The 13817-nt window shown below is 40.9% G+C and overlaps 1 protein-coding gene across 4 annotated transcripts in view; it reads right to left on the bottom strand.

The window, feature by feature from the left end:
* The window catches only part of CKAP2L (cytoskeleton associated protein 2 like), a 34973-nt gene extending 24685 nt beyond the window's left edge, over positions 1 to 10288 (bottom strand). The window contains exons 1-3 of one of the 4 annotated variants that reach the window (XM_007120406.4): positions 9994 to 10288; positions 7799 to 7865; positions 6262 to 6313 (exon numbers count right to left, since the gene is read on the bottom strand). In XM_007120406.4, the coding sequence (XP_007120468.1) occupies positions 6262 to 6313; positions 7799 to 7865; positions 9994 to 10024 (150 nt within the window). In that variant the 5' untranslated portion in view covers positions 10025 to 10288. Of the gene's footprint in view, positions 1 to 6261; positions 6314 to 7798; positions 7866 to 9993 lie in introns of those variants that run through there. The other 3 variants (XM_007120407.4, XM_007120405.4, XM_055088876.1) reach the window with 3 other exon arrangements.
* Between the last annotated feature and the right edge of the window lie 3529 nt (positions 10289 to 13817).

Raw genomic sequence — 13817 nt, 5'->3', positions numbered from 1 at the left:
AACTTGAGTTCCTACTAGTAACATATTAGAATCTTTTAGCTTGACAGAATTCAGCAGAGATGCAGTGAACACATAAAAATTGCTGTTTAAAAAATTAAATTTGGCTCGATCAAACAAGTACTTGCTGAATGCCCATTATATCCAAATGAAGTGTCCTTCTAGGGACTCTGGAAAGATACATACATAATAAACTTATGTTAGGGTACCTCCCAAGTTCCTCCTAGTACTTTGTATTGCTACACTAATTTTCTTAAAACAACACTGCCTTTGTAAAGGTCAGAGTGTCACTCAAGAAACTTTCTCTCATCCTGGAGATCAGTGTTATGGATATGTGGTAGATGCTGGGAGGCATCTATGGAGATCAGTGTTATGGATATGTGGTAGATGCTGGGAGGCCTGAGATACTTTGGAACAGTTCTGAATAAGTACCTAACATGGCAGCAGAAAGTCAGTCATATTTGCGGAGTCGGGAAAGGGTTTTAAGGTTAGAGTGTACATTATTAACAAGTAAATATTTCAGTCATGTGATTTAATTTTGGATAAGAAAGGTAGGACTAGGTTGCAGAGAACTTTTCAAACTAGGGAGGGGTGTTTAGAATTAATATGGTAAATAATAGGGACAGGCCACTGTGGATTCTGGAGCATCCGCATTGAACGCAGTTACTCAGAAAGGAGAATTTGGCAGAGATTTGTAGACTATCCAGGGAAAGATATGGCAGTGCTAGAGTTACCGTTCTCTATTTTTGGTTTGATAATATGATGAATAATTACTATGTAAGCTTTGTGAACGCGTGAAGGACATCTGTAACTAGAACCACTCGGCCTTAAGGGCGAAGAGATGGCCGCCCTAGGATGGCCTGGTCGTGTGCGTTGTTGCTCACAGGTGCTCTAGGGGGGCGCTGGGGGTGGGAGGTAGAGAGATAGACAGTATGCTCACATGGCCACAGCTGGGTTACTCCTTGAGCCCCAACATTTACATCAACCTCAGCTCTCCCCATTATTGCTCATTACTGCTTACTGAAGAGGCACGGATGTTGGTATAAACTTTCCAATTATGTGCTATTCCTTACTTGTTCTTTTTTGTATATTAAAAAAAAATCGAGATATAATTTGCAATCCATTCACCATTTTAAAGTGTACAATTCAGTGTGTTTTAGTATATTCACAAGACTGTACAACCATCGCCCCTAATTCCAGAACATTTTCATCATTGCAGAAAGAAATCCCACATTTGTTAGAAGTCACTCCCCATTTCCTCCTCCCCACAGATCTGGGCAACCAGTAATCTATTTTCTGTCTCTATAAATTTGCCTATTCTGGACATTTCATATAAGTGGAATCATATAATATGTGGCCTTTCGAATCTGGCTTCTTCCACTTAGCATGTTTTTGAGATTCACCCGTGTTGTGGCATGTATCTGCACTTCATTACTCTATTTTTTAAATAATAAACTTTATTTTTAGAGCACTTTTAGTTCAAAGCAAAACTGAGTGGAAGTACAGAGAGTTCCCATATATTTCTTGTCCCCACACAGGCACTTCACTACTTTTTATGGCTGAATAAATATTCCATTTTATGGCTATATCACATTTTGGTTATCTATTCAATTGATGGACATCTGGGTCATTTCCACCTTCTGGCTATTATGAATAATGTTGCTATGAATATTTGCTATAAGTTTTGTGTGTTTGTGTGTGTGTATCTGTTTTCAACTCTCTTGGGTATATATCTAGGAGTGGAATTGCTGGGTCATATGGTAGCTCTATGATTAACTTCTGAGGAACTGTCAAACTATTTTCCAAAGTGACTGTACCATTTTACATTCCCACCAGTAATGCATAAGGGTTCTAATTTCTCCATATCCTCCCCAACACATATTATCTGTCTTTTTGATTATAACAATCCTAGTGGGTGTGAAGTGGTATCTCACTGTGATTTTTATTTGCATTTCCCTGATGTTGAGCATCTTTTCATGTCCTTATTTCCCATTTGTATACTTTCTTTGGAGAAATTTCTATTCAGATCCTTTGTCCATTAGAGAAGTTGGGCTGTCTTTTTATTGTTGAGTTGTAAGAGTTCTTTATTTATCCTGGGTACTAGATCTTTATCCTGTATAAGATTTGCAAATATTTTCTCTCTTGTACAGTTTTTATATCTTTATTTTAGATCAGCCTGGCCTTGCTAACTTACTGTAAGTGGTAGAACTGGTCATGCAGTTAGTTTCAAGCACTTCATTGAGAGAAAAACTAGGCTTAGAAGAGTCACTAGGCTAGCAGAATAGCCTGCAATCAACAGGCAAATACACACCATTCGAGCTGGAAGGGATTCTGGAGATCATTAAATTGAGCCCCTTCATCTGAGAGGGAACGTGAGCTGCCCAAGGTCAGGCAGGGTGTTAAGAGGCAGGGTTGGGGATAGAACTTCAGTCTCTGACTCCTGGCCTCAGACAACTCACGTCAGATACATCTGATTAAAAAAAAAAACAAAACAAAAAACAAAGACAGAATGTACAAGAAGGAACAAGTGACACAAACTGAATTTGGTCACTTCATTCTGTACATATGAAGCCAGAGAAGGGAGAAAATGCACAAAGGATATGACTAGGGTTTAAATCAGGAGAGATTTACTGCATCTGTACTAGGCACTGTGCTAGACTGCAGGGGGATACAAAGATGAGAGAAGATGACACATGCCCCTGAGAAGTGCTAACAGAAAATTATGATACGAAGACATGAGGGCTGTAATAGGGCTGGGAGGGATTGTAGAGCTCATCTGATTGGTGGTTTTCAAGCATTTTTGTTCATATACTCCCAAAATAATTTTGACAAACTCTGTACCTTCCTATACTTTTAAAAGTTAATAGCTAACATTTTTTCATTGTTAGTTCAAATAGCTGCAAATATGTAATTTCAGGCACACTGTCAATGTTGACATTTCAAGATGAAATGAAATTTGATACCCACTATAATCCATTTAAAAACTATACAAACATACTCTTCTTTAACAACTGAAAATATAATACCTTTCTTTTTTCTCCTGGTCTATTCTCATTCCAGTTCACCACAAAATTTTTATACTAGATATTTGTGCTTGGAAGTTTATAATATTACCCTATCATACTTCTCAACAAATATATTTCTATAAATTTACCTTAATCTGCATTTACCGTAACTATAAATAATTCAACAAAAGATAAATGTTACCAATTTTGATCAATAATTATTAAACATAAAGAGTAAAATACTTTTTCATAAAGAAATGGAAATGTCTCTTAATGAGTTGGCTGGAGCTTCGCCCCCCCCCACCCCACAATTAGTTCATGTATTCACTGGAAGACATTATATTATTTATTGCTAGAATGAGACAGAGGTCTTCATCAGTTTTATTCCTTTGGATTTTTAAATAAAAACACAGAAAATTTGTTCACATTATCAAGTAGATGGGACTAGAAGATGTTATGTTACAGCAATTACAGTCGATTCTTTGAACTCATCCAGAGGCATATGCTAAAAGTCATACAGTGATCTCTCAGCAAAAAATTATTTTTAATGTTCTTCCACATGACAATGTTGAACTCAAAGAACTGGAAAGCTGCTTGAACTGCAAAAGGCTTTCTGAACATCACCATCATTATTTCAAATTGTCCCTTGATTTTGTACTTTGGAGGTACATATTTCCATCCCAGGGCAAAACAAGCAGAGAAAGAACTGAAAAGTGGAAGAAGGATGACAACGGAGTGTCAAGGGAGGTGGGAAAGGAGAAACTGAAGCACGTTCGATGACAAATCAATTTTGCGCAAAAGCACAAACGGAAGTTGAGGATGTGGAAACTGGTTCTGTTAAAATGTGTACCTGCTGGAGATGCTTTATGCACCTCCAAAGAAACATATATCCCAATACACAGACACTTCTAAATGTACTTCAATCTGCATTAACTCAATCCTTTCAAACAACTCTGTGAGAAACCTCCTATTATTCCCATCTCACAGACAAAGTTAAATAACTTGCCCAAGGTCCCTGCGCTAGAAAACAAAGGAGTCAGGATTTGGACCAACTATTATACATTACTGTTTCTCAATAAATCTAAGAGGATGGCTCAATAAATCTAAGAGGATGGCTCCATGTTTGAATCTTTTCAAATATGTTAAAAGTCCTGATAGGAACAGAAAATGAAAAACTTCTTTTGTGTGTTCCTTTGTGTGCCAGAATGAAACCTGAAACACTTATGGTGAGGGCTGTTAATTTCAAATAGTGAGGCATGGTAACAGTACACTAAGAGTATGCCAGAAAAGCTTTGTTCAGGTCCTGAGTCTGACCCTTATTGGCTGTATAATAAATGTGGCCAATCTCCTTGAGCCTCAGTCCTCTCATTTGTAAAATGGGAATAATAATAATAATAATGCTATCTATAATCTAGGGAAGGTGCTATAAAGTCCTGGTTTTTGCAAGATAGTTTTGATTTATGCCTGTTGGCCCAACATATTAATAGCACTTCCTTTTACTCTCAAAGGTCTCTGGACATTAAATCATATGACCACCCTGCTTATAGTGTTGTTTTGAATATTAATTGAGATATTGTATGTAAAGTGTCTGATCCAGTATCTGGATAATAATAAGTACTCAAATGTTAACTCTTACGGTTATATATAAAAAATGTTTTATAAATTGTGAACCCTTACACAATTGTAATGATGAGTTATTTGCCTAGTACGTTGAGTTTCTCCCAAGTTCCATAATTGCCTTCCCCACTTCATTTTTATCTTCACTACTGTGATACCTACCGTAAAGGGTAGGTATCACCTCATTTAAGAGATGATTTACTGAAATCAGTATTGTCAGCTTCGAGTGAACCTTCTGGGAGCTCTTAATGAGGGCCCCTTCCAACAGAGTTTTTAAGCTTTGCATGCTATACCAGTTCAATCTTCCTAAAGCAGAAGTCTAACCCAGGGGCTTCCCTGGTGGCGCAGTGGTGAAGAATTCACCTGCCAATGAAGGGGGACATGGGTTCGTTACCTGGTCCGGGAAGATCCCACATGCCACAGAGCAACTAAGCCCGTGTGCCACAACTACTGAGCCTGTGCTCTAGAGTCCGTGAGCCACAACTACTGAGCCCACATGCCACAACTACTGAAGCCTGAGCGCCTAGAGCCCGTGCTCCACAAGAGAAGCCGCCTCAATGAGAAGCCCGTGCACTACAACGAAGAGTAGCCCCCATTCTCCACAACTAGAGAAAGCCTGTGTAGCACTGAAGGCCCAACACAGCCAAAAATAAACAAATAAAAAATAAATCTATATATAAAAAAAAAGTCTAGCCCAGTAATTCTCAACTGTTCACTTCATCATGCACCACTTTTGCTTTCTATGCATTTTCTATCCTCCACAGTGTCTATCAATGTCACGTGTACACATAACATATATAGTCTATATACGATATATGTATGCCTATGCATATAGGTATATATGTATATGTGTGTGTGTCTGTGCACATTTAATGACCGAATCATTAAAACTTATGAAAATTGGCACCAATGTCACACTTTGGGCAACATTATTTCAATTACACTTTTGAACTTAGATAAAACTATGGTTTTAAAAATTAAAGTTGGGATTTTTATTGATTATCTTATTGCAGATGAAGAATTTGTGCCATTTTCAGGAGGATAATTTCTCCCATTTAAGCCTTAAGTATGTTAGGATCTTTTTATTATTCCATCCACAGTCTAGCTGAGCCGAACTGATTGGGAAGCATAGGCTTGTTAAGTAGCTTGGAAGATCCAACACAGATGTTCTCTTTTAATGACTACTGAGCTATTTAACTTCATGGCAGCATACCAAAGTAGTTAAGACCATGGGCTCTCAGACTATCAACCTATTAAGAGATTAATAACTATGTGACCTTGGGAACTTAACCCTTCTGTGACTCAGTTCCCTCATCTGTAAAATGGGCTACTAATAGTTCTACCTCATAAGGTTGTAAGGACTCAAGGAGTTAACGCAAGTCAGAAAAGTGCCAGACACATAGTAAGTATTCAATAAACGTTAAGAGGATCAAAGTGCACTTAAAGGTTTTTTTTGGTTAATAAACTAACTACAGCATGTTGTACTTTTCAAAAAATGATACTATTGCTTACTAAACCAAACTGTTCTTATATTTATGTAAATACCTTTGCAAAACATGTTCTTTAGGTTGTTAACATGTTTATTATTTTTATTGCTAATCATTCAAAACGGATATTTTTTAAAAGACTAATTTCTACTTACAGATTTAGAAGGTGGAGGATTCGGGCAATTATTCTTGGCTTTTAGATAAGGCCTATAAAAGATGAAATAAGATTAATTCTTGGTACAGAAGAATCAGCAAGGCTTGGGAAGTACAGTGATTAACAGTACGGTGATTAAAAATTTTTACGGTTAGGATTTTAAATCACTAGAATTTCCATATATGGTAAAAAAAATTCAAAAATTATGATTGACAGTAAGTCTCCTTATCATCCCTTCCTTAGTTCTATTATTCTACTCCTCAGTGACCACAACCACTGTTGCCCATTTTTTTCTGTGCTCCTTTCATAGATGTCCTATGCATAAATATAACATTCTAACAGTATTAATAAAATACGTGTTTTCTTCATATCTGCATAGTCTTACTCATTGGAACATCATTCTGGGAACACTGCAATGTGCCAGGCACTAGAGATTCAATGCCAAATAAGATAATTAAATGCTTCTTTAAAAAGCTTGCTTGTTTTCTATGTCTGTGAATCTGTTTCTCTTTTGTAAATAAATTCATTTATATTAAATCAACTATAATTAAGAAAAAAACTTGCTTGTTTTTTAAGTATCTTCAAATAGTGAATTTTCAGGTGGGGAAAGTGATATAAATAAAAAATACTGAGGCACATATGAAATCTAGCTAATGAGAGATAAAACACAAAAAAAGAGAAAAGTAGAGAATTTAGACTCAATCTTCACAGATCATAAACTGCCAGACTAACAGGGACTTTGATCATGACTTGATGCTTGTTTCTCCCATCTCGGATATTAAGTCCTGGGAAGGCAGGGACCACATACCTTCAGAAGCAAGAGTGACTGATACATTATAGGTATTAAATAAATATATGTTGACTACGTGAATTAGGTTTATTTAATCAAGGAAATAGAGTCAAGTAAAAACCCAAAGTAAAAAGAAACTAAAACAAGGGTGAAAGCTAACTTCGTAAAAGTTGATTTTCAGATAAAAATTTAGCAACATGTTGGGTAGAAAAACATATCAATGCTAAGGCACGTGAGATAACACCATTTAGATGACAAGATGTTGACAAAAGATCAAAGTGAAGCAGTCATATTCTGTTCACCTCAAGAGTAAGTGCTAAGAGGAAGACCAAAGAGCACTGTCAGGCTGGAGGATGTGGGTGTGCAGCTTATGGAGGATGGACTGAACCGGCTCTCCTGCTTTAGAGAGAAGCACCAGAACCAGGATCATTCAGCTCCTTGGCCAAACACCGCCTTCACAAGAATCACTCTCCCAGGAACACAGCAGGGACAGGAAAAGCTTGCAGCATTGCAGGTGGTATTGTGGATCCTCCTCTCCCGCCTTTGGAGACTGTCACAGTAGTAATGCTTAAATCTTTGCCAACGTTTTTGTCATGCCTGGACTGGAAATGCCCTTTTTGAATAATCATAGGATCCCAAGGCAAGTCTGAGGAGACTGCAAACAAAAGGGCTATGTTTTGAAAAGGCTTTAAGTTGCTATTAGCAACCAGGGCAACGGAACTTGCATAACCGTGGGAGACAAACTCACTTGGTGTTTTGGCACTTCAGTTTTCCCTTGGCTGCTAGGTACTCCTGGAGCTTTCTCTGCCGCTCTTCTGCAAAACAGGCGAGCAAACAAACACGTGAGATTCTAACCAGTTCATTTATATTCTAAAAGATGACACCTTTCTGTAATGATTTTGGCTTTGGACCATAAAGCTATAAAGTCCCTAGCCCTACAAATGTGCCTCCAAGTTAACATCAACAATATCATTTATATGCCACGTACAAAGCTCTTCACACTTATATTACTTCTTTTAATCTGTACTACAATCCTATGAGGTATTTTACAGTCTGAAATTTAAAGAGGATAAATGATATGCCCAAAGTTACCCAGATAACATGTGGCTAAGCCAGGATTTGAAACCAGGTTTATCCAAACCCAAAGCCCTTGCTCACAGCCACTGTTCTCAGCTCCAACACTTCAAGCTTTAAATGAAGAAATTCTGTTACTGGCCCACCTAAGCTGGCAAGCCCGGGCCTTGTTTTATTAACCCCTTCTAACAGGAATGATGATTTTTGCCCCCAAACCTTTAGAGGGTTTCCTTTGGTACTAAGGACAAAATAGGCCAGGTTAGGGGGTTCATGGCAAACATCTATCCATATGGTGACTTTCTAAGCAAGGCATCTGTGAGAGAATGAAAAGTCAGTATTTCCATCTTCAAGAAGTTTCAGTCTAGTAGTGGAGATAAAATAAACACAATAATAATTACAATATAAGGCAAAATCTAGATGCCATAAAATAGGGTCAAAGAAAGAACTATGGGAGTCCAGAGGCAGAGACTAAGTGAGGGGACTGGGTGGTTGGAAAAGGCTAAAATTCAGTAACGGTTTAAAAAAAAAAAAAAAAGCTATAGGGGTGCAAAACAACTCAACTTCATTTAAACTGAGTTGCCCTGTGTTTTTTGGTTTTGGTTTTTTTTTTTTTTTTTTGCGGTACGCGGGTCTCTCACTGTTGTGGGCTCTCCCGTTGCAGAGCACAGGCTCCGGACGCGCAGGCTCAGTGGCCATGGCCCACGGGCCCAGCCGCTCCGCGGCATGTGGGATCCTCCCGGACCCGGGCACGAATCCGTGTCCCCTGCATTGGCAGGCGGACTCTCAACCACTGCGCCACCAGGGAAGTTTTTGGGGTTTTTTTGTTTTTCGTTTTTGGAGTATAATTGCCTTACAATGTTGTGTTAGCTTCTGCCGCAGAGCCAAGTGAATCAGCCATTTGCATACACACATCCCCTCCCTCTTGGACCGCCCCACCCATCCCACCCAACTAGGCCATCACAGAGCAGGAGCTATCTATTTTCCACGTGGTAGTGTATTTATGCCCTGTGTTTTGATATCTGGCTCTGATGCATCCCTAGGAGACAGCTGTGTCAAGAGTACTGTTGGAGGCTGAGAGATGGGGCTGGAATCCCAGCTCTGTGACTTCTAGCAAGTTACCAAACCTTGCTGCTGATGAGCCTATAAAATGGGGCAGAAAAGCCCATCTTGAAGGGCTGTTGTGTAAAGTGCTTAGAACAGTGCCCGGGCCCCGGGAGACAGTCAACATGCATTATTACCGAGACCAACAAAACACTGTACGCATTTTGGAGCAGGTGGCAGGCACCTGAGCAGGAGTACGCTGAAAGTCAGCAAAGGGCTCCAGGCACATCTAAGAGGTCAGGGAGCCCGGGACCCTCAGCCTCCGCGCACATTTAACCCATCAGCTTCCACCAGGGCGCGCGGGCTTGCCAGGAGATGAGCTCCGCGTCGGGGTAAGACCCTCCTTGACAGCTGTCACAAGTCCGTCGGCGGGCGCTGCCCCGAGGGCCACACCCAGGCTCTGCCTGGAGCCACATACGGGCCGCAGGAGCGCTTGGCTTCCTACTGACTGTGCCACCCCGGGCAAGGGGCCTCAGATTCTTTACCCAAACGAGGTGACAATGACACCTTTTTGCAGAGCTGCTGCGGGAGTCACTGGGAAGATGCCTGGAGGTACATGGCCCCGCGCACACCCTCCCCGACCCCCGGCCCCGACTTCTCACCGGGGCCTAGGGCCTGGGCTCGGGTCAGCGCCCCCAGGACTGGAAACGCCGACGGGGAGGCAGAGGCAGACAGGCGAGCGGACCGGCCACTTCCGCCTAAAGGACTCACTCGGGGGCCTCCCTTCGTCCCCGGCCGTAAGACACAGCGGCTCGAAGTCATACTCACCCGCGGCGGCGGAGGGCCCCGGCAGCACCATGACTCCCCAGCTACAGTTCTTCTTCAAAGGCCGCGCCTGAAGTCAAGGCCGGCGCGTCTCGCGTGCGCCCACTCTCACTGGCTCCCGTGGGTTTGAAACCCGCCAGTCGGAAGCAGGGGAGGGCGGGACAAAAGGAAATAGACGCGTTGTGGTTGGCTCTGCCAGTCAAATCACCCAGGGGGCTCTTTGATTGGAAGAACGTACAGTGAACGGGCAGTTGGCATAGAGGGCGGCTGGTTGGGTGGGAGGCGAAGCTCCCCTTTTAAGGAGGCGGTTTCGGGGCTGTTGTGCTGTCACTTACGCTGAAGGCGGCGGGGATGGGCGATCGGGGAGCACCCGGGCCCCATAGACAACGCCTCCCCAGCTCCCTTAGATGCTAAGGTTCACATAAAAGTAAGATAAAACCAAAATGATGAATTTGGCGGCTCCACATGAGTGTACATCTCCACTTGTTATGGGTCTCTGAAGCTAAAGGATTTTAGTTTTTAGTACTGCAGGGTGGCTCCTTTTATGTTTTTCACTGTGCCAAGATACACAAAACAAAGTTTACCATTTAAGCCCCTTTTAAGCGTACAGTGTCATTATATACATTTACAATGCTGTACAATCATCACCACTGTAAAAAAATCAATAAACAGGTACCTCAAATAGAGTAGGGAGATCAGAAGGAGGAGTTCTCATATTCTGCGACCACAGGGAGCCCAGTCCTAAGAAGAAAGACTCCTCCTTCCTGGCAAGGACTCGCCAATGAAAAGCCAGGGACTCTTTGTTTATTACAGCTCTCCCAACTTCCGTTTCCCCCTCTGTAAAAGCATTTTCCTTCCCTTGACTTCATGGTTGCAGATCCCAAACTGCAATTCTCTGCTGATCCTGAATAAACCCATCTCTGCTGGGAAACTATCTGGCAGTCTCTTTCAGGTCAACACCATTATCTGTCTCCTGAGCTTTCTCATCCTCCTAAACAGAAACTCTATACCCATTAAACACTAACTCCCTGTGGCCTTCTCCCCCCAGGCCCTGGCAACCACCATTCTACTTTCTGTCTGTGATTTTGACTACTCTGGGAACCTCATTTAAGAGGAATCACACAGTATTTGTCTTTTTTGTGACTGACTTATTTCACTTAGCATTAAGTCCTCAAGGTTCATCCATGTTGTAGCCTATGACAATTTCCTTCCTTTCTAAGGCTGAATAATATTCCATTGTATGTATATACTGCATTTTGTTCATGCATTCATCTGTCACGGACATCTGTTTTACTTCTACCTTTTGGCTATGGTGAATAATGTTGCTTTGAACATGAGTGTACAATTATCTGTTTGAGCCTCTGCTTTCAGTTCTTTGGGTGTATAACTTGAAGTGGTATTACTGGATTATACAGTAACTCTATTTTTAATTTTTTGAGGAACCGCCATACTGTTTTCAGGATGGCTCCTTTTTGATGTGTATTTTTGATTAGACCTTATCAGCTGGGTGTATGCCTAACCAAGGAAGGGACAATGGGGGCAGGTCCAGACCTCCTGAGTCCCTAGACACACCTCATTCCTTTTATTTCTGTCCTAAACCTTTTTCTTTCAAAAATTTCCCCATTTTGGCTAGTCCACAGTTTCATGAAGAGGTTTGGGAAATGCTTTTGGCACTCTGTGTGTTAGGGTTCCACTTCCCTAGGTGCCAGAGAGGTGGTGGATAGAGAGGTGGAGCTGTGTCTGGGCCCATTTTTGCCAGGTTTGCTTCACCATTTGGGTGCTCAGCTGGGCATGAAGCCATTGGGGCAGCTCTCCTCTTTGCTTCCAAACAGAGTGTTCAGGAGGGAGCCATGCTGGGGTTTCTGGATTTATATATTTTGACACATTAGTAGTATACGAATATGTTTAAAATAGGACAATTGATAATTATTTAGGTGAAAAACTTGGACTCTTTGTCTAGTGCCATGAATCCTTGCCTAATGGTTAAATCTAGCAGCTGGGCAAGAACATTTTTGGTTAATGAGTAGGAAAGTGACTCATGTACAGTTTCAGAAAAGTGAAAGGAGTTCTCTTGGTCCTTATAGAATCTTAGTGATCGAATGGGTTGCAGATTGAGAAGTCATCTTGTCCACCCAGTTCTAGAGTATTCTACAGATCCCATGTGGCCATTGCATCTCTGCAGGAATACTGCTTGGGTCAGGGAGCTGCTTCACCTGTCCTGTTTTTAGACAACACTGATTGTTATGAAAATTAAAGAAAAAAAAAAGAGCTCAAATAAGCCTCTTGCTCATTGGTCCTTGTTCTCTGGAGCAACATGGGCTGAGTCTGCACCCTTTTCTAAATTCTTTGGATATTTGAAGAACTATTTTGTAGGACACAAAATATGGAAAAAAAGCTAAATAGGTTTAACAATTCTCAACTCATCTAGCAAAGTATCCATCTTGTGGCTTGAATGGCTTCCCATTGCTCTGAGGCTAAAGTCCTACAACTCCTGCAGGGCCTAGCCTTTGCCTACTTCTACAGCTTCAGCTCATACCACTCTCCCCTTGGTCACTGTAGTTCAGGCACTCTTGCAAAAATGTTTGTAACCTATTTTTTATACTCTATGATATACTATGTACAAAATGAAAACATGCTCACCAAATTACAGATGTCACAAAACTAAGAGGAAGAGTCAGTGTATAAAAAAAAAATCAGAATCTGGAACAATCTAGAAAGATCTGGGGCCAAATAAAGATTAAAATTGAACAGGGATATATTAAAAGTTTTGAATTTAGGGTGAGAACCTATAAGCCTTTGTTGCCTACAAACCCTATATGAATCAACAATGTCACTTGCTTTCAAAAAGCTAATGTCACTTTCTAAAAACAGCATGGTGTCTAAAATTGGAAGGACAAGGTCCCACTCTAAGCTGTGCTGGGCTGGCCATATCCTGAATAGTATACTCATTTCTGGGTAACAAGTTTTATGAGAGATATTGACAAGCCAACATTGGCCAAGACTCAGGAGGACAATTTTGACAAATGTATATGGTCATGAAACCACCACACAATCAAGGAATAGGTATAGATACACAAGCATATTTTACATCCAACACAGTACTTATTGTTATCCCAACTATTTCCATCATCCCCCAAAAGTTCAAGTGTAGGTATATGTAAGCATCAGAGGGATGATTTAATTGGGGGGAGGGTTAGGGAAATATCCTTTCCCTTTTCCTTCCATACCTTGGACTTACAGGTGATGTGGCTCTACTCTCATCAATCTGGAGACTGATGTATAAGACCACATGAAAGAAATAGACTCCAACAAGTTCAGTGCTAGGATTGTTAAGGCTCATTATGGTGACCTTCTCACTGTTTAGGCAGCTGGGGAGTAGGGAGTAGAGGATATGCATAGCTGATCCTGTTAGAATAATATTTGAGACCATTTCTAGAATGATTCAATATTTCACTATTAACGACTGAGCAGCTATTATGCTTTTTAAGATTTCTTGAATTGGTATCGCTTGCTCAGTGTTTTGTATTTCTCTATTTCTTAAAATATTGATACCTAGTCTTACTCTAGCCAGACTTGGGGTACAGAAACCCTAGGAAAGTAATGGCAACTAGAAAGAACAGTGTGAAACAAACCAGAGAACAGGTTTTTTCCTTTTCTCTCTGTTTTTCTGCAGTGCTCTGTATCTGTGTCTGTATTCTGTGGTGCTCAATTAGGCTGAGTTTGGCTGTAAGTAATAGCAAACCAAATATAAATGATTTAAAATCACAATAATGGGACTTCCCTGGTGGTGCAGTGGTCAAGAATCCACCTGCCAGTGCAGGGGACAT

This window comes from Physeter macrocephalus, chromosome 12 (assembly GCF_002837175.3).
Source record: "Physeter macrocephalus isolate SW-GA chromosome 12, ASM283717v5, whole genome shotgun sequence".
NCBI classification, from domain to species: Eukaryota; Metazoa; Chordata; class Mammalia; order Artiodactyla; family Physeteridae; genus Physeter; species Physeter macrocephalus.
The sequence above is the reverse complement of the archived record's forward strand: the minus strand, read 5'-3'. Positions and strand labels throughout refer to the sequence as shown.